The 19,146-nt window shown below is 39.6% G+C and overlaps 1 protein-coding gene across 2 annotated transcripts in view; it reads right to left on the bottom strand.

The window, feature by feature from the left end:
• Positions 1-18,686, bottom strand: part of TTC8 (tetratricopeptide repeat domain 8) — a 49,538-nt gene extending 30,852 nt beyond the window's left edge. Inside the window, exons 1-6 of one of the 2 annotated variants that reach the window (XM_036263626.1) lie at positions 18,500-18,669; positions 8,195-8,224; positions 2,793-2,913; positions 2,355-2,418; positions 2,086-2,245; positions 1,779-1,868 (exon numbers count right to left, since the gene is read on the bottom strand). In XM_036263626.1, the coding sequence (XP_036119519.1) occupies positions 1,779-1,868; positions 2,086-2,245; positions 2,355-2,418; positions 2,793-2,913; positions 8,195-8,224; positions 18,500-18,613 (579 nt within the window). In that variant the 5' untranslated portion in view covers positions 18,614-18,669. Of the gene's footprint in view, positions 1-1,778; positions 1,869-2,085; positions 2,246-2,354; positions 2,419-2,792; positions 2,914-8,194; positions 8,225-18,499 lie in introns of both variants that reach the window. The other variant, XM_036263627.1, reaches the window with a different exon arrangement.
• Between the last annotated feature and the right edge of the window lie 460 nt (positions 18,687-19,146).

Here is a 19,146-nt window from a genome sequence, read left to right as displayed (position 1 = left end):
GGAAAATATGGCTGTTCCTTCCAAAACAATGTAGAGTTTAAGTATAAAGTAGGCTGTTTTTTGCTTATATTTGGATGATTCTAATGTACAACCAGGGCTGAGAACCATTATTTTAATCCCTCACCCAACTCATCTGGATAAGTAAGTATTTACTGGATCATCTGTTGGTAGTACTACATGTGTCCATAATAACATTATTTACACTTGCAAAGAGGCTAGCGCGCCTGGAAGATACAAAGGATATTAACAGAGAAGTCTTGGAAATAGCCAAAACAAATATTAGGAGGTCTTTCTTTTAAAAACTGTACTTAACCCTCCATTTGTTCTGTTAAACAGAAAAAAAAAAAATTAAGGGTGCATTTGGTGCCACCACTGCCATGAAAAAGATGTTACAACACCTAAGACAGTGTCAGGGTCAGGGAGTCACCACAGACACCCCAAGCAACATGCCAGTATTAGAAATGAGGTCTGAGGAGTCAAGGCAAGCTGGGGACCAAGGATAGAAAAACCTGGCATTGCTTCTACAACCCACTAAAAAAGTGCAAAATTAGTTCAGTCTAAATCTCGTGATACAGACAGGTCTGTCCTGGAAGCATCATCATTTAACTGAGGGAAACGCCTCCACTGACTGCCGCCTTGGTTAGAAAGCAGCGCCGGTATCAACTAGCCACCCAGCCACCTCAAGTCAATGGCCTAGAAAGGAAGGGAACCAGATGTTCCATACAGGCTGCTTTGCATACTCCACTCTCACAGAGGAATGAGAAATGAGAAAAGCTTCACGATTCTGCTAAATTAAGTTGACTGGATTGCTGTCAAATAAGACATTAAGAACACATCACCAGCATTATTGTAATCTGATTCCCTTTCTGTCTACTAACTAGCATTTCTTTTCCTGATTTGAACTTCAACTCTGTAGGGCTCGTGTCCATTTCAGTTTTTCCTAGAGTGTTTGATATTTAATAAATATGCTAAATGCCATTAATACTGAGATTAGGAATAAGCTCAGGACTCATGTACAGAATTCACAGAGATTACAGTTAAAAACTGGGGCTAGGCTTCAACCAGCATCCAGAAGATAAGGGCTCCTAACTGAATTATTCCATGCTCACCTGCAAGTTTTTTTTTGTACTGGAAAGGTCATGCACACCTTTCTTTCAATCTCTCTCTCTCTCTCTCTCTCTCTCTCTCTCTCTCTCTTTCTCTCTCTCTCTCTCTCTCCCCCCCACCCCTTCTTCCCTCCCTCCTTAATTTAAAGGAGCATTTAATCTTTGAGTAGTTAGAATTACTAATAAACTTGGCTTGCCACTCTCTGGCTTGAGTAATCCTTATTGAGATGCCTGATTAATTACTAATTAGAAGAAGTACATGTTTTTTATCTTCTTTTTGACAATCCTAAAACCCTCAAGGATAGAAAATTATTTTTCTGAGAATCAGCCAAGCTGAAAAGAAAAAAAAAAATACACACACATACAGATGACCTCCTAAGCTTCACTCCCTGAAGATGCTGCTGCATATCTGCCTTCCTTGCTGTAAATTACTGTTCTTTATAAAGAAAAAAAAGAATTTCCTATAATAATGGTACACTGTACATACTTTATTTCTGATTGACTTTCCTTAACTCCAGACCAGGAGGAATTTTATACATTACAGTAATTAAACATATCCATCTCAATCAAAACATGGCCTTTCCTTCACAAATGTTTATCCATTTCCTACAATGTTATTACAATAATACTTCTAACATTACTTCCTAACATAAAGTAATTTTAAGTACATACCTTTGCCAATTTGGGTTTCTGGGCATATTTTGTTAAATTTAGTCTAGATAAGTTTATAAAAGGTCCATCAGGGCTTGTAAGCATGGAAGCCTATGGAAAAAAAATGATAAAACAAGAAATAGAAAACCTTCTCTTGAAACACAAATTAAGATTTATGCATAAAAATTATAAAGGCACACAAGTAGAAAGAATCACCTTTAAAAATCTTCCATATAATTCTCCATTATAAGAACAGTGTAAAATGCTGTACTATAATGTTATTTTGGTGATGCAAGGCTATGACTATGGTGAAGCTGGCAGAACTTACCGTTCCCAGCCTGACAAATCTCCCAGAGGAGCTGGTAATAGGGCGAGCCGTGTAGGCAGTTCTGGGCGTTCTGATGGCCTGTTCCATAGTGCCTGGCCTTCCACTCTGTGTGCTGGGTCTCAGGAAACCTGTAATGGGTCTTCCAGCTTGAGTGACAGGCCTGTGGCGATTGTAAATTGTTAAAAAATACAAAGAAGATCAATGAAGGAAGATTCTCAAACAGACTGGTCAATATTTAGTAACAGAGGGCATGAAACAGAAGTACGTACCTGACAGCTGGACTAGGCCCTCCCGTCTGATTAGTTCCAGGGATTTTCAAGGATGTTCCAGGACCTATGAGATGAGACAGTGAATTCAGTTTATATATTATTTACTAACTGTAAAAACCGTCAGCTAACAAATTTTCAGAAATGTGTGGGCCTGGTGAAAACATTAATGACAAGAGAGAGATACATTTTGGGGAAATGTTTGAGATTAATATTTATTATCTATCTATCGTGCTACTTATGTAATCATATTTAATCTTCACACTAAGTCTGTCAGGTAGGTAGTATTAACCCATTTAGCAAAGGCTTACAGCAGCGATGTTCAACCGGTATGCCACAAGAACTTTTAAAACGTGCACCACCCGACTACGTATTTTGTAAACGCAAGATGTCCTCCTCCTAATGGCATTTCATTTACTTCACTGAAAAACCAATGCTTACGTGGAACTTGAGCAATAGCATTTTCGTCTAGTATTATTTCCGCAATTCCTTCCTGATCTACATCAATCTCATCGACGTATACCATTTCAGTTAGTGCTCGTGCTTTTAAAATCCAAGCTGCCTAAAAAGCATGGATAAAATAAAGCATATATTAAACATCATTAGAAGTACTGGGAAGCCTGTAGAAGCCAGCCATCGTTTATTATTCTCTAATTTTTTAGTAAGCATGTTTACCACTTAATGCATTATACTAATTTAAAGGGCTATGTCGAGAAACTAAAAGAAGAAGAAAAGGTCATTATTTATCACGAAATAACCAACATACCAATTACCTAATAAAAAAAAGTGTGACAATTATCTGACGGTCTTCTAACATGCCTTTTGATAAATAAAAGATCTTTGGAGAAAATTTTAGTAGACTAATAATATGAAAACAAATGATAACGATACAATCACCATGCTCCTTCCGCCTTCTTCTTTCAGGGCCAAGTCCTTCACAACGACTTCCCTGGGAGTTCAACTCTAAACCTATTTTCTTCTTGTCTGTCTCACAGACCATTCTCTTTATACTTCTATTATTATGTACTTACCATATTCAACAAACACTATAATCATTTGGGCATAGGTTAGCCCTCCCTTCCCGAGAACACAAGCTTTTCTACCTGGTTCACTTTTTTTTTTTTTTTAATCCTCACCCAAGGATATTTTTTCGTTTTTTGTTCAGATAGAGTGGGAGGGAGCGAGAGAGAGAGAGAAACATCGATGCGAAAGGGACACATCGAGTGGCTGCCACCGGCACGACCCAACCAGGGCCGGGGACAAACTGCAACCGAGGTACGTGCCCTTAGCGGGAACCGAACCCGGGTCTCTCTGGACCGCAGGCCAATGCTTTAACCGCTGAGCCAAACCGGCCAGGGCTACCTGGTTCACTTTTTTATTTTCCATAATGCCTATGGTTCTTGTACACAACAGGTATTCCAAAAATGTTGAATTAACTAAGATCAATTTCTCCCAATTCCCAATAACTAATCAACACACTCTTGGTTGCTTTGTGATCAAGCCAGGACAAAACCTGCTAGAAAGTGGGCGGGGGGGGGGGAGTAATTAAGGAATCTGGAAAATATCTTATCAGCTTTGCTTTACCTTGAGAATTAGCTGTAAAGGTGTACACAATTAAATATCTTGTTAAACACTTGAAAGTACTTGATCAGAAATGTTTACCTTTCTGCTTCACTACAGAATAGAAGCAAAGAACAATAAAGCTTGGTGTCCTGTGGGCAATATGGGAGGAAGGCAAGTCTTGAAGAAGCAGCACAGAGCTGACTCTACAGTGGAAGCAGCAGCAAGGGAAACTTGGGGTGGGATTAGAGCTCACTATACCGGGGGTCTGCCTGTGAAGCCTGCTGAGGGAAGGCAAAGGGACTGAGAGGGAACACACGAGAGCTACAACAGGTCCAAAATATGCTCACATAGGAACCCACATGCACTCCGTCAGTCAGTCCACGTCTATTGATATAGCACTGGGCTCCTAAATATAGCATTGGGCTAGGTTCTGAGAAGGAAACACAAGAATAAAACCTGTATCCTAATTTCCCTGAACACATCATCTATTGGAATATATGCCAAGGCAAAGCAGTTCAAGTGTGCGGTGTGGAAAATAGTTTTATCGGAATTAGAAAGTAGAGATCTCTTTGTGGACTAAAGTAATCGGAATGCATATATTGAAAACAATTTTAATGAAAATCTTCATGCTTTCATTCTAATGGGGATAAAGAAGACTATCTTCACAATATATTTAGGCCCTTAGAGTGAAATTACATTTGTTAGATGATTGGTTTTTTTGGTTTGTACTTCTCTTGTTGTGGTTTACTGGATTCTCATCAAATAAGGTAGAATAAAATGTTTCAAATGCTATGTGTAAATTTAATATAGTTGAATTAGCAGAATATGGACTTATAAAACTAATTTGTTTGTAAAAAAAAAAAAAAAAATCAATTCCAATTGGAACTTCATCTGTGTAGAAACAACCTGATGTTTTCACTCATAAAACACCAGAAAAGTTGGCAGATCTATACAGCTTTCTTAGGGGTCAGGCAAGTTATCACTGGCTTAGACTAGTGATTTAATCTAACTTCAAAGACAGAAATAAGTAATCCTGATTTAAGTCCCCACATACTAGCTGTCCTGCAAGTATATGATGACTTCAATTGGACATTCTTTGCTCAGCACCCTCTGGTGGACAGGAAGAAGGACTGCAGCATTTTCTGTTGGACCGGTAAAGAAGAAAGTGGGCTTTGCTGGTTAAGTGGTTCATTTCCATCTTTAACTCTTCAGCACCTACTGCTTACCAGGTCCTGGGGACAGAGATAAGTAGGCCACAGTACTAGTTCCAGAACAAGAGAATTTCAGTGTTATGGAGAAAGTGTAATAACAAAATTCTGGAGCTGTTGGAGGAGAGGCCCAGTGGCAGAGGCTGGAAAGCTTGTGCCAGGCAAAGCACAACAGGACAGAAGCAGACCAGTTTGGCAGCTCCAAAAGAATTGAGCATGGTTGAAGAATCAGGTCCAGCTGAAGCAGCAGTCAGAGAAACTGGAGAAAAAGGCAGGAGCCCATAGATGATGGACCCTGTATGCCACAGTGAGGTATATGAATTTTTATCCTGATGAGGAGGAGCAAATGAAGAGCAAAACCATAAATGAGGAGCAAAACCATAATTTGGAGACTTCATTAAGTCGACTTTCTAAAAGCCAGGTTTTTCTTGTTAAAGTATCATTTATATAGCTGGGTAATAATTATCCATGCACATATTTTTATATTATTTTCATGTCCAGACTTTATCTCATAGTACAATCCATCATGCTTCTTGATATCTATCTTCTTACTAACCTCTCAAATATTAAGGAGGTGCAATTTTTTTTATATTAGGCTAAGGAAAATATAAAAAAGTAAATCCACTACTCCCTCCCTCACCAAATGAATAAATATTTCAGAAGCCAAATAAGAACATTAAAAAAATTTTTTTTATTTCATAAGAATTCACCTTTTCAAAAAATTAAATAGAGCTCTATTTGTTTTAATTTCTAAAATGTAATTTTAAGAAGTAGAAATAGTGATGTGAAATTTTGATATTTAAAGCTCTGTAATAAAATCTACTTAAACCATTATTAAATTTTAAATTTCCTCAGTATTTGAGAATATTAATCTTCCTGACTTTCCTTTATCCCAACAAAAAATGACCTTGAAAATAACATATCACTGCTGGATTAAACATCAGGTTGTATTCAAAGAACTGCTCTAGGCAATGTGAACAATTCTTGAGATTTTAATTTTTAAAAAAACAGCAGATGGGGCTTTGGCTTTAAAAAAATTAAAAATTTTATTTTGGAAAAAAGCCAAGTATCTTTTACAGTTCTAAAATCCTCTGCCTGTTTAAAAATTTTTAAGCTCAAAACTGATCAGTGATTAAAATAAAATGCAAAATAAAGCACAATCTGTGATCCCAAACTGCCTGTTGAATCTGAATAAAAATATAAATTAGCTTTATCAGATATGTTTAACTTGTTGAAAAATGACAGGGTCATGCAATTTATATAAATAATTTGAATACCTATGCATTGGAAGTACTGTGAAATCCACAAAAATAATAGATGGATAGGAACTTTTCTATAAAAAAAAAAAGCATAGATTCTCCCAATCTAAATGAGTAATCATCACATCAATCATGTGCTTTTTATCTGTGAAACATGATCCTATCTCATTCATTTGCTGAGTTAGACTACAAGATATTATTCTGGAAGCAGTTATGTGCCAGCTAACATCAGGAAAATATTGACTTGTTCTACCCTCTGTGAGGTTAATCCAATTCTAGTTATAAAAATAAACATTTGAAAAGGTAAAAAGTAAACTGACTGAGGGAAACATGTCTTAATTGTTCTGTTCCTCTTAATACAGAATGCAAGGCCAGCAGTTAAAAGTAGGTAAAAAACAATTTTGCTAGGTTATTATTAAGAACAGTCTGTCTCACCTGATTTTGAGATCATAAGAATCAGTAACATCTGACACTGACTAGTCTATGAAAATAAAATCTTAGGCACAAAATATTGAATTATTATTGTAAAGCCTCATTTATTTTGAAGTTGTAAAAATGTGCAAAAGAAGAGAGGCAAAAAGTGTAAATAGTGAGCTCAAAAGAATCCAGTCAATCTTGTTCCCTTTTTATTCCTTTAGCTCACTATCCGATGGATACCTAAGTCTACAGTAACATAACAGGAAAGTAATGCTAAGTACAAATCATTCAAGAAGCCCTTGTGCTAGTTTGAAACTTTCAAATGCCATTTACAGTTCTAAAACCATACCAACAATGCAAATTATTGATGTTTTAATTTTAATCAAAATCTTCCAAAAATACTGAAAACAACAAGCACATTACTTACTCTGTAATTGAGGTCCTTCCATTACACATACATATTATTGTACATCTTATGCAAAAATAGTTTTGCACCATCTATCGATTTGGAAATCATAGTTATAAACATTTCAAAGATAAATAGCATATTTTTAAAGAACAGAGTACTGCATTTGAATCTATTTGCAGTGTTTGTTTAATATACTCTCAGGCCTCTATGAGAGTACTTTGTGTTTTGCTTTCTTCTAAAAGGTTTGATGAACCCCATAAAAGGTTATCTATCTAAGAAACACTTACAATTTTCTCTCACTTGGCAGGGCAAACACCTAGAAATATTTAAGCTCTTTGATTTACAGCTCTTTCCTCTCTTCTCCTTATTCTCAGACTTACTGGAAACCCACGTGGGCTAAGAGCTTCACTGGCCTGGGGTTCCCTAACCAGGCCTCCTCTAGCCCCCCTTTGCTATGTCTTATCCAGCTCACAGGCCTTTCTGACCACCTCCTACCTCGAACCAAGGTGATTTGGTAGACATAGCTGTCTGGCCAGTGTCCCTTCCTTTCTTCTTCACCGTGACAAGCATCTCAGTCCATAACGAAGACCTTCTGAAGCAGAGTTGGGCTACTCTATTCAAGACGTGTCCTATCCTTCACAGTCATTTCAGACACCTGTGGCTCTTCTAACTTCTTGCTCCCTTTCTAAGCCCCTGGTTCCCCTTGCTTCCTTTATTTTTCTCATCCTCTGGTCATTATTGGTAATTTCTATGTAAGCTCCAGGCCTTAGCAAACAGACTACATGAGTTCTACAAAGCTGCCCACCCACAGACATAAAAGTGTTAAAAATACAATGGTTTACATAAGAAGGTACAGAATGCCTAGTAGATATGGCTAATTTTATAACACAGCAGGTAGATATGCAGCAAATTTTCTAATCTACAGCAAAAACTAAGCAATAATAATTAAAGTATTATCTAAACTAAAGGTTGCAGCTAAACCTTTACCTGAGATACTGGAAATTCAGGATCTGGTTCCTGGGAAGCATTAAGAAGGTTGTAAAAAATTTTTTAAAATACAGTTTCTAAAATAAAAAGTCTTAATGACTAACCAAGTATTTGTAGGTGAACTCAAACTCACTCAATAAAAATCCAAATATTAACTTTAATTTTTCTCCACAAGTACTCTCAGGAGTTCTGTAAAACTAATATACTCTGAAGAGTGATAAATTTTCTACGATCAGAAAATTCTAAATACTCTAACCTCATTTAGAGCACAGAGAAGATATCTTAACTGCTTGTTTAATGGACAGTATCTCCCCAAATTAAAACTAATTTGACAACTGTACCAAAAAAAACACCATTTCTTTATATTCAAAATAAGTTCGTGGTGGTTAAAACATCAGACTTTAATCACTTAGGGAGGAAAAGGAAAACCTACATACCATAAACCCTTCTGTTTCACATAAATATAATGGAATTAGTGGCTGAAGATAATAAATTTATTCTAACTGTAATGTTTTCTGAGAAATTTTGAGATGTAATATATATAAGTGGCAGGTGCTAATAACTCAGGTTCTTTTCTGTCCAAATTAAATAGAAATCCATTGGTAAAATATCAGACTTCTACACATATGTGTCTACATTCAGCAGCCTCTGTTGAATACCTGAGCATGTTTTATTGAGGAATCTACTTAGAAACAGAAATAGGAAAGGAAAAAATATATATTTCTTGCCTTGCTTTCTTCAGCTCTAAAATCCAAAAATAATACTCTAAATATTTTTTTAAGAATTATTTGTGTGCAAGTAATGTGTAAACCATCTGGTCACCATGCAAGGATAAGAAATTTCTTTAGCATGGAACATGGTAGGAACATGAGAGACAGAAGCTAAGAAAGGCTAGCAAGTGAGGGCCCTTGAGGTTGGGCTTTAGAGAATATTTATTAATCAGCTGAACCAAACACAAACCAGCAACTAAGAATACATCGCAACTGGAGGTTTTCAGCTCCACTGTGCATAAGAAAGACCTAGGAAAAGTACAGCTTTCCCACAGTCCACACTTAGAGAAACATACTGATACAGGAAATGAGATGACAGAAGTGACCCCGCCTGTTCTTTCTTCTGCTTCTGTGAATACATGTCTGTTGACCTACTATCTCATTTGAGTCTCCGAACAACCATCTGAGAGAGGCAGGTAAGTGTTATTATCCACTTTAAGATAAAACAAATTCAGAGATGTCACGTAATTTGCTCAAGGTTACACAAAGAACCAGAGCTTTTTCTTGCCAGTGCATCTTGGTGATAAAACAATGAGTTGGAGCCCTGGCCGGTTTGGCTCAGCGGTTAGAGCGTCGGCCTATGGTCCAGAGAGACTGGGGCTTGGTTCCAGCTAAGGGCACGTACCTCGGTTGCAGTTTGTCCCTGGCCCTGGTTAGTCATGCAGGTGGCAGCCACTCAATGTGTCCCTTTCACGTTGATGTTTCTCTCTCTCTCCCTCCCACTCTATCTGAGCAAAAAAGTCCTCAGGTGAGGATAAAAAACAATGAGTTGGAAATAATAAGGCAGGATTGAAGGGTAAAGTGTAGGAGAGACCTAAGATAAGTTCCATATAGAAAGGGGAAAATAGTTTACCAGAGGTGACTGTAGGCCGTGCTTGAAACGGAAAAGAAAACAACTACAGGAGATGCTTGCTATTCTGCCGAGGGCAGGAAGGTTCCCCCAGTGTGAAAACGAGACCAACAGGTGAGCCTCAGGCGCTCTGTTCTCTGATGAAGGCCTTCTCTCTCTGTCTCATTCCACGGTCCCTCGGGAATACATTTACAATTTACCACACAGGTCAAAAGCATGTAGGAAAATGATGTGAAATGAGAAGGTGAGAGAAGAAATGAGAGGCCTAGAGGATGAGAAGATGTAGAAGCGGGTGAGGTTGCATGAATGAAAGATGGAGACAAGGCCTAAAGCAGTGAAGCAGAGAACACATTGATTCCACAAGAGTCTCCAGGCATCCCTGGCACTCTGGTAGGTGCTGAAAGCATGCTTTGGGGGAAAAGCATAATCCAGTGAATTACAACACAATATGTTAAATGCTATACTCAATTTATGAACCAGTTAGAGATGACTTAGATGGAGAGGAGAAAAGAAGAACACATGAGAGATAAGAAAGTCAGAGTGGCCCTGGCCAGTTTGGCTCAGTGGTTGGAGTTTTGGCCTGCAAACCAGAGAGTCCCGGGTTCAGTTCCCACTAGGGGCACATACCAAAAAATAAAAAGAAAGTCAGAGTGCTTGGCCAGTATGGTTCAGTGGTTGAGCGTCGACCCATGCACTAAGAGATCGCTGCTTTGATTCCCGGTCAGGGCACGTGCCCAGGTTGTGAGCCAAATCCCCAGTGGGGGACATGCAGAAGGCGGCCAATCGATGTTCTCTCTCATAGATGTTTCTATCTCTTTCTCCCTCTCCCTTCCTCTCTCTCTAAAATCAACAATAAAAAAATAGTTAAAAAAAAAAAAAGAAAGTCAGAGAAAATTACTGAAGAAAGTCATTCTGGAAATTACTGAGTGCCAATGATACTCAACATTTTATCATCAATTCCACTGAACACTTTCCTCACTGATGCTTTGCAATTCTTTCAGAAATACATAAATGACAGAATCCTACATACAAATATCTCTAGCTACATAGAGACAACAGCAGCTAACATTATTGATCACTTACCATGTATTAATGAACTTAATCCTTACAACAACCCTTTGAGGTAGGTATATCATCATCTCCTTTTACAGATGAGAAAACTCTGAGTTCAAGGTGTACAGGCAATATCTGAACCTAGACATTCTGGGTCAACAGCTGAGAATGTAAGATCACAGCAAGGCTGAAAAGCAGACTATTGTGGGCATGGGGAGACCAAGGCCAGAGAGAGCTAGTCTGGAGGTCCATTCGGAGCAGCAGGATTGTGACAGCAAAGACTCAGGATGTTGTAATTTGAAGATAAGGCAAAACATAAAAAATCACTGGGATTTACATCTTTGGATCTCTCTCAATTATAGTTTTGTGATTTCAATTAATCCACCCACCTAGAGAATCACAAGTTAGGTTCACCTAGCCTAGCTAATTATTTCCATGGATATGCACACAGTTGAGCAGAAAATACCCAGAGTCAGAAGACCTGGGCTTGATCCTCAGGGGGTCATTTAGTTGCATGACCTTGAACAAGTCATGTGACCTCCGTTACCTAGTCCTCCTCTCACATTGGAGTAATAGTGCCTACTTTGTAGCATAAAACCTTGCACTTTTAAAAAATGTAATAATTTTCAGAGTTCTTTCATCTGGACTATTATTGTTAATGAAGTGTAAGGTGGTAGCACCTTGGACAAGGAGTTATCAATCACACAGAATTTCTCTATAAAAGCAGTTACATAATGAATGGAAAGCACTCAACTCTCTATTACTTCCCTTTTCAGAGCTCAGAAGGAACTCCCAGCTATGGCACATGAAATTTAAACTTCCCCTTGAATCTCCTTCAAAGTGAGCAAGAGAGCCCAGAAAGCAGAGTGGCACTGCCTAGAACCAGCAAATACTCATTACATCAACTTCAATCACATCACTTTGTTTCCTCCCCTCCTCCCTCCCATAAGGCTTTCGGTTAGGCTGTTGCTATTAGTTCAGGGAATTACATCTCCAGATAATTCCGAATGCCACTTCCTAATTGCCACCAATACTCACTCTGGCTAATGAATCTACTCTTCTGAGTTTATTTAGAATTTAACAATAACAGGAAGGAAAAATGTAAGAGAACAGCGAAATGGATAGATTTCAGCAGGTTAGGGAGATTTAGGGACCAAGTACCCAAGTGGGAATATAATCTGTATAATTCAGCAGGAATATAAAATCATAAAATGAACTGCTCCACAGGGTACAGAATCAAAAGATTAAGTGTGGCTAAGTCTCCACGGCCCCACAGAGGAAGTAAATTAGATAATCATACAGAAAGATGTTTTTTGGCTTGGATCACCAGATCATTGTCTCAACAAACTACTCACAGATAACTCATTAGGGAGCCCTGATTCCCTACCTTTCATCTAAGCCAGTGGCTTTTAGCCTTTCCTCCACCTTCAAACCATTTACAGTATTAACCCTTTCCTCTCTATAACTTCTCTCACTATAAGCAGAAATTGGGGTTAGGGAAGGAGAATGTGAATTACCCCCATTCTGACAAACAGCTAATACTCCCACTTCCAGCATCACTAATTTTAATAATTTGGAAATCTACCAAAATCTACCCCATTGTTATTGAAAGCCCTCAGTGCCTGAAAACCCTCCCTATTTTATGAACTATTTAATTATAATGGAGCTAGAATATCAGGACTGGGTTTCAAGCCACGAATCTGACATATGGAACACAAAGAACAGTAATCAGATTAAGCAACTAATCAGCATGACCAACATGAGCTGCAAAAGCAACCTTTCCCTGCACGTCAGACCGGTGTGCGGAAGGCCAGTCTGTGTTTATCCCTTTTATATCCTAAAACGTTTAGCCATGTCTTCCGTCACAATTTAAAGAATACTTTGAAAACAAGACAACGCCTCTCTATAAAGTGCTTGTTTTTCCTATATTTTATCAAATGGAGAAACTATGCTAAATTAACCAGTTATCCTTCTCTTAATTCTTTTTTTTTTGATCCTCACCCGAGGACATTTTTTCATTTTTTGTTCAGACAGAGCGGGAGGGAGAGAGAGAAACATCGATGTGAAAGGGACACATCAAGTGGCTGCCACCCGCACGACCAACCAGGGCCAGGGACAAACTGTAACCGAGGTACGCGCCCTTAGTGGAAGCGAACTCAGGTCTCTCGGAACCGCAGGCCAACGCTCTAACCACTGAGAAAACCAGCCAGGGCTCTCTCTTTATTCTTAACTGATCAGAACCTTAATTGATATCCTTCATGTTCACAGGCCCTGCCCTGTTTCTCCTCCTCTGCACCTGAGAAAAACAGTCCAGAAGTCACCTTCTTCAAGAACCCTCCCCCATTATCAACCACCATGTCATACTCAACATACCCTTCTGTTCTTCTGTATCCAGATAAAAATGTATTACTCTAAGGAAACATGCTATCACATAGCATAGCATACCTCTCTGTCCAACCTACCTCAATTTTGACAAGATTCAAAATTAAATAAAATCCAAATGTCCTAATACAAAGCACCAGGCACTAATTAAAATTTTTTGATGGTAGTAGGCCAACATGATATCTCTATAAGGAGAAATAAATGTAGAAGAAATAGTCTCAAGGGTAGGCTTGATCCAAAAAAGCCTGATGTATCAGGATCGAAGGCTTCCAGACAAGCTTATAAAGAGATTAACTGATCACTTAAGAGAGGTTTTCCTCATCTGGGAGAAAAAGAAGCAAAATCAAAAGTGAGAACCAAACAAACAAAAGCAAAAGCTATTTTATTTCGGTAAAAAGGAAGAGCAAAAATGAATCCATATGGCACCTAAAAGAAATATTTTAATTTCCTTGCTCTTCAGTGTGTCTTGGCATTGCTTCAAAGTCACTTATTTGTACTAAAATCAGTTTGGTGGCACAGGAATGGTCATTCCAACAACTAGGGGGGAAAAGTCCTCTTCTTGAAAGGTAGAAGCCTCAAAAAAAGAAAGTCCCAGAGGCGAATGAAGCACCTGTGGGACTGAGGCCCACCTGCTTCCCCCTCATCACACTTCTGTTAGCTTTTCACAGACTGCTAGTCTCTCCATCATTTACCTTCCTCCCCTGAAACAAGGAGCACTCCATAAGAAATACCAGTGAGGATAATTACTAATAGAAACACTCTCCTGGAGGAATCCAGGAAGAATTTTCTGGACTAATTAACAAAAAAAATGAATTAAATATGTCCATAATGCAATTACTTTGATTTGAAAAGAATAATGTACATTTAAGAACCTATGGTGCTGTGCCCTGGCCGGTTTGGCTCAGCGCTCAGCGGTTAGAGCATCGGCCTGCAGACCAAAGAGTCCCGGGTTCGATCCCAGCCAAGGGCATGTACCTCCTTACGGTTAGTCCCTGGCCCCAGTTGGGGTTGTGCGGGTGGCAGCCAATCAATGTGTCTCTCTCACATCAATGTTTCTCTCTCTCTCTCCCTCCCCTCCTCCCTCCCACTCTGAAGATAAATGTAAAAATACCCTCAAGTGAGGATTCAAAAAAGAACCTATGGTGCTGAGAATTAAGGATGAGGGGTGGGGAAAGATGACCATCAGGCAACTAGGATGATCTTCACAAACAGAGGGGAAGCTGGCACACATGACTAATGCCAACAAAACACATATATGAGTGCATATGATCGATGCACGCATTCAGCTAACACACAATGACAGCCTCTGAGTGCCAGACTTGGTGCATACCATGTAGATCTGCCATCCTGGACTCATGTTCTAAGAACAGAAGGAGAATTGTCAAGTTTTTACTCAAAGAAAAAATGCAGGATTTCTTCAAGCTTGGGAAAATCAGACTGGGAAATATTTCCAAAATGAAATAACAATTGGGTTCAAAATACCTAAGCTGGTACTAAGAAAAACATACAATGCAAAAGCATGGCTCAAAGAATAACTAACATGAATGAACCCTGTAAACCTTTCAGCAGCCCTATCCAGATATCAAAAGCCCAGTTTGGCAAGGTAACATCAAGTTAAACTTCTGTTCCTAATGACACACTAATCATTGTTCTGGGAACATTATATAGTTCCTCTTAAATAAACTACCATAGCAAAACAAATAAAAAGGATTAGAAAAGAGCCCTGGCCGGTTTGGCTCAGCGGTTAGAGCGTCGGCCTGCGGTCCGGAGAGACCCGGGTTCGGTTCCCGCTAAGGGCACGTGCCTCGGTTGCAGTTTGTCCCTGTCCCTTCACGTCGATGTTTCTCTCTCTCTCTCCCTTCCTCTCTCTCCCTCCCACTCTATCTGTACAAAAAATGGAAAAATATCCTCGGGTGAGGATAAAAAAAAAAAAAAAAAAGGATTAGAAAAGAAAAGAATAAGATAAATACATCCTGGATTTGATAACTGATTCTCCTAGGCCTACTCTGACATTTGTAGGAGTTGAACATACCAACCCCTGCTTATAACAATAAAATGGTAACAAAGAATAACATTTTTAAAAACATCCATGGTAGTAGTCTGGCTGGTGTGGCTCAGTGACTGAGGGGCAACCCATGCACCAAGAGGTCACAGGTTAGATTCCTGATCAGGGTACATGCCCAGGTTGTGGGCCCAATCCCCAGCGAGCGGCATGCAGGAGGCAGCCAATCGATGTTCTCTCTCATCAATGTTTCTATCTCTCTCTCTCCCTTCCTCCCTCTCTAAAATCAATAAAGGAAAAAATAAAAAGTCCATGGTATTAGAAATTAATTATGTATCACATTATGATATATTTCAAATCCACAACAAATAGGCCAATGGAATAGGCCAGGACTTAACAAGACCTATTATTGCTACAATGATCTTAGCCATGTCTAATCGTTAACCAATGATAACAGCACTATTTCTCAGTATGAACCTGTGTCTTTTTTTCTTCATTATCAAAATCACAGTTCCACCACACATCCCTTGTGACAAAGTTTTAATCTTGCAAGAGGGCCAGTAAGGCCTAATGGGAGCTCTATAGGAAGCCAAATAAAAACATCCTAGTTAGCTGCTAATTTGGGAGATTTTAAATGAAGTACTTGATTTGTTGATCCTTCCTAGGTAAAAGGAAAGGAGTCGAGATCTCCTCTATGACCTTTTCTTAACCATGAATTAAAAACATGGCTGCTTTGCCTATGCATCTCCCAAAGCAGCAACATCTCTCAGGATAACAAGGGAGATATTTGTACCTGTCCCTCAGAAAAGGAACCAGTGATCAATAAGTTTCAGAATGCTGGCTTAATAAAAGATGGGCAGATTTTCTTCCTTTGGGACTTCTCAGAGCCTTTAATTCAAGTACACAGATATGTCAAAATTCTTTACTGCTTAGCAAAAATCTTGGGACAAAGCACAAGAGATGAGAAAATAGACTGGGAAAAGTTCAGAAACACAGTTTTGAAAATTTAGGATGTAGGAACACCAAAGAAGCAGGCTGGTACAGACAAAGGAAATGGGCTCACCAACTTTGGACAATTTACATCACCTTGTACCTCAGTGTGCTCAATCTGTAAAATGGGGAAATAATACCAACTTCCTAAAATAGCTGAGGATTAAATGAGACAACATATAAAACCCTCCAAACCAAGCCTGACACAGAGTAAATACTCAATAGATGTTATCTATAATTTGTTACATACTTTGCAAGGTTAGCCTAAGCATAGAAATACATGCAATTTATAGAACTTGTACCTGGCAAGTAGTAAACATTCAATAAAAGATCATTGAATTGAATATATATGAAGTCCTGATTGCAGTGCCTAACATAAACTGAATCTAAATTCATAGGTGCAATACTAAGTGTCACTATGATTATATATCATTAAGATTATAGGGTCTTAAACGTTAATAAAAATATTGTGGCTTTGTCTATAACACTTCCCAACATGACAGCATCTCCCTAGGACATCTGACACTTGCCAGCTGCTGAAAAAAGAATGAGTGGTCAAATAAGTTTCAGAATTATTAGATTAATAATAATTAGGTGAAATTAAGTTTCTTTTCTTCAAAATTTCTCAGAGCCTGGCCAGTGTGGCTCAGTGGACTGAGCGTTGTCCCATGGACTGAGAGGTCCCGGTTGGATTCTCAGCCAGGGCACATGCCGGGGTTGCAGGATTGATCCCCAGTAGGAGGCATGCAGGAGGCAGCCGATCAATGTTTCTCTCTCACATCAATGTTTCTACCTCTCTCTCCCTTCCTCTCTAAAAAAAATCAATAAAAACATATATTTTTTAAAAACTTCTCAGAGCCTTTAGTATGAATCTTGAATCTCTAAGAAGGGACTATACATTCCCTAAATGCATTTAATGAGGAAACTTTCACTGAGCAGCTCTTGGGATTAGTGTTATCTGGACACAGAATGGAAACGACCCTAACTCAATGGAAAAATGGAAACAGCATGTCAAGTTCTTGAAAACCATCATGCCTAGAACAATGTCTGGTACATCACAGGTCTGTAACTAATTTGTGTCGTACAAATGTAAATGAGTCACTATTTTGTCATGATTCCCCTATTTGATCATCGAAAAAAATTTTGAACAGTATCTGTGGTACTACTGTCCCAACAAACATACTTAGAAAAATGCCTGTCTACAGAAACACAGTCCTATTAACTAACACAAACAGAACCTAGTTTAGCATTTCCACGAACACGGATGTTCTAGGAGAGATGTACTATCTGTCTGAAGTCCAAACTGTTCACAACAGGTTATCCTCCATCCATTCACTGGGACCTAAGGCAGTGTTCACACTCATGCCTCTGCTATGCATCTCCCCTCAATTTTTTTTTCTAACTATAGGAAGAGCTGGGAGACAAGAACTATATTCTTCATTTACTAGAAGCACTGACAAACTGCCACAGCTCTGTTCCCATTCTCCCTTTTTCTCCTTTTTCCTTCTTCCAGGAACTACCTGTCAACCAGATCTGTACCTCTCACGTGCGTAGTATATGACCTTTTCACTGTTTTATTTAATATTACACTTTATTTAAGAGAAGTTAAACTATTACTGTAGTTTATTTAAGATCTCTTTTAATCAATACCATCATTTCTTCTTTTAGGAGGAATATTTTCCCCTTCTCTCCCTCCTAATAATAAATGTATCTTTCCGCCTCCCAGAGTCCTCTAACTTGACTTATTTGCCTCAGGTTGCCCTCATACCCCCAAATCAAAGGCTCCTTACTCTTGAATAACAGTTTCAGATGAAGTGGAAGGATCACACACTTGCTCCAAAAGAAAAAGGCAGTTATTTCAACAGGAGGTGGGCAGTTACAGATCTTAAGTTTATGTATAATTGTTTCAGACATGAACAACAAACATGCAGCGAGTTTAAGATTAACCCATCCAAATTTAAGTAAAAGTTCGGGCTTTAAGCGTTCCTTCCAAAGACACCTGAAGTAAAGGGGCCGCCCAAGTTTGAGAAGGGGCGCTCATGGCACAGCAGTCGTGGGTCCCTCCGGGAGTCGGTACGCAGCGGACAGGCCCCGCCAGCCACGACTCCAGGGGTCTCGCCCCAGGGGCCTGTGCTGACCACACGGCCAACCCTGCCCTGGCCTTCCTCCCCGGAGTCCCCACCCGGGAGCCTGGGCATCCCACAGAGCCTTCTGCCTCGTCGCCAGGATCCACAAGGCTGATGGGGTCCGACAGGTACCTGATCATAAGGGGACTTCTCCAGCATCTGCGTGCACAGATCGGCGCAGAGCTGGAACTTCCTGCGCCTGAAATAACTCCAGGCCAGGAGCAAAGGTTCCATCTCCGAGCCCATGGCTGCCGAGGGCTGCGGGTGTAGGACCAGGGCCGGACCCAGGAGGGCGGGGACGGAGGAGCGGGCGGCGTCCAGCTCTGCCCGGCAACGCGCAGCGACGGGGTCCTAGTCAGAGAGGAGCCCGCATCGCGCCTGAGAACAGGAAACAGACAAAAATCACCGCGAACAGAACTCAGCTGTGGGCTTGCCCACAAGCTAGGGCTTGCGAAAATGTGGTACAAGAAAATGTGTACTTTTAAAGGCTACATATTTTATTAATTTCGGGAAGAGGGCACCGTGACTAAATTAAGAGGCTGTGACTTAGACACCTCCAACTAGGGTCCTCCACCACCCCTCAAGGCGGCGCGGTTGCTTAGCAACCGAATGCTCTTCTTACTCTGCCAGCCCCAGAAAAGTCTAGGGAGTTGACTCTAAAACGGGTCATTGTCCTACTCTCCTCTTGCACATATTTTCACTCCTATCAATCACCCTTGCGACTCTAGAAACACAAGCATGCGAACAGCTTTTTCAATACCATCCTGCCCATTGGAATT

The sequence above is a fragment of the Molossus molossus genome, unplaced genomic scaffold (assembly GCF_014108415.1).
Source record: "Molossus molossus isolate mMolMol1 unplaced genomic scaffold, mMolMol1.p scaffold_m16_p_1, whole genome shotgun sequence".
Classification (NCBI taxonomy): Eukaryota; Metazoa; Chordata; class Mammalia; order Chiroptera; family Molossidae; genus Molossus; species Molossus molossus.
This window is presented reverse-complemented; position numbering and strand designations above follow the sequence as displayed.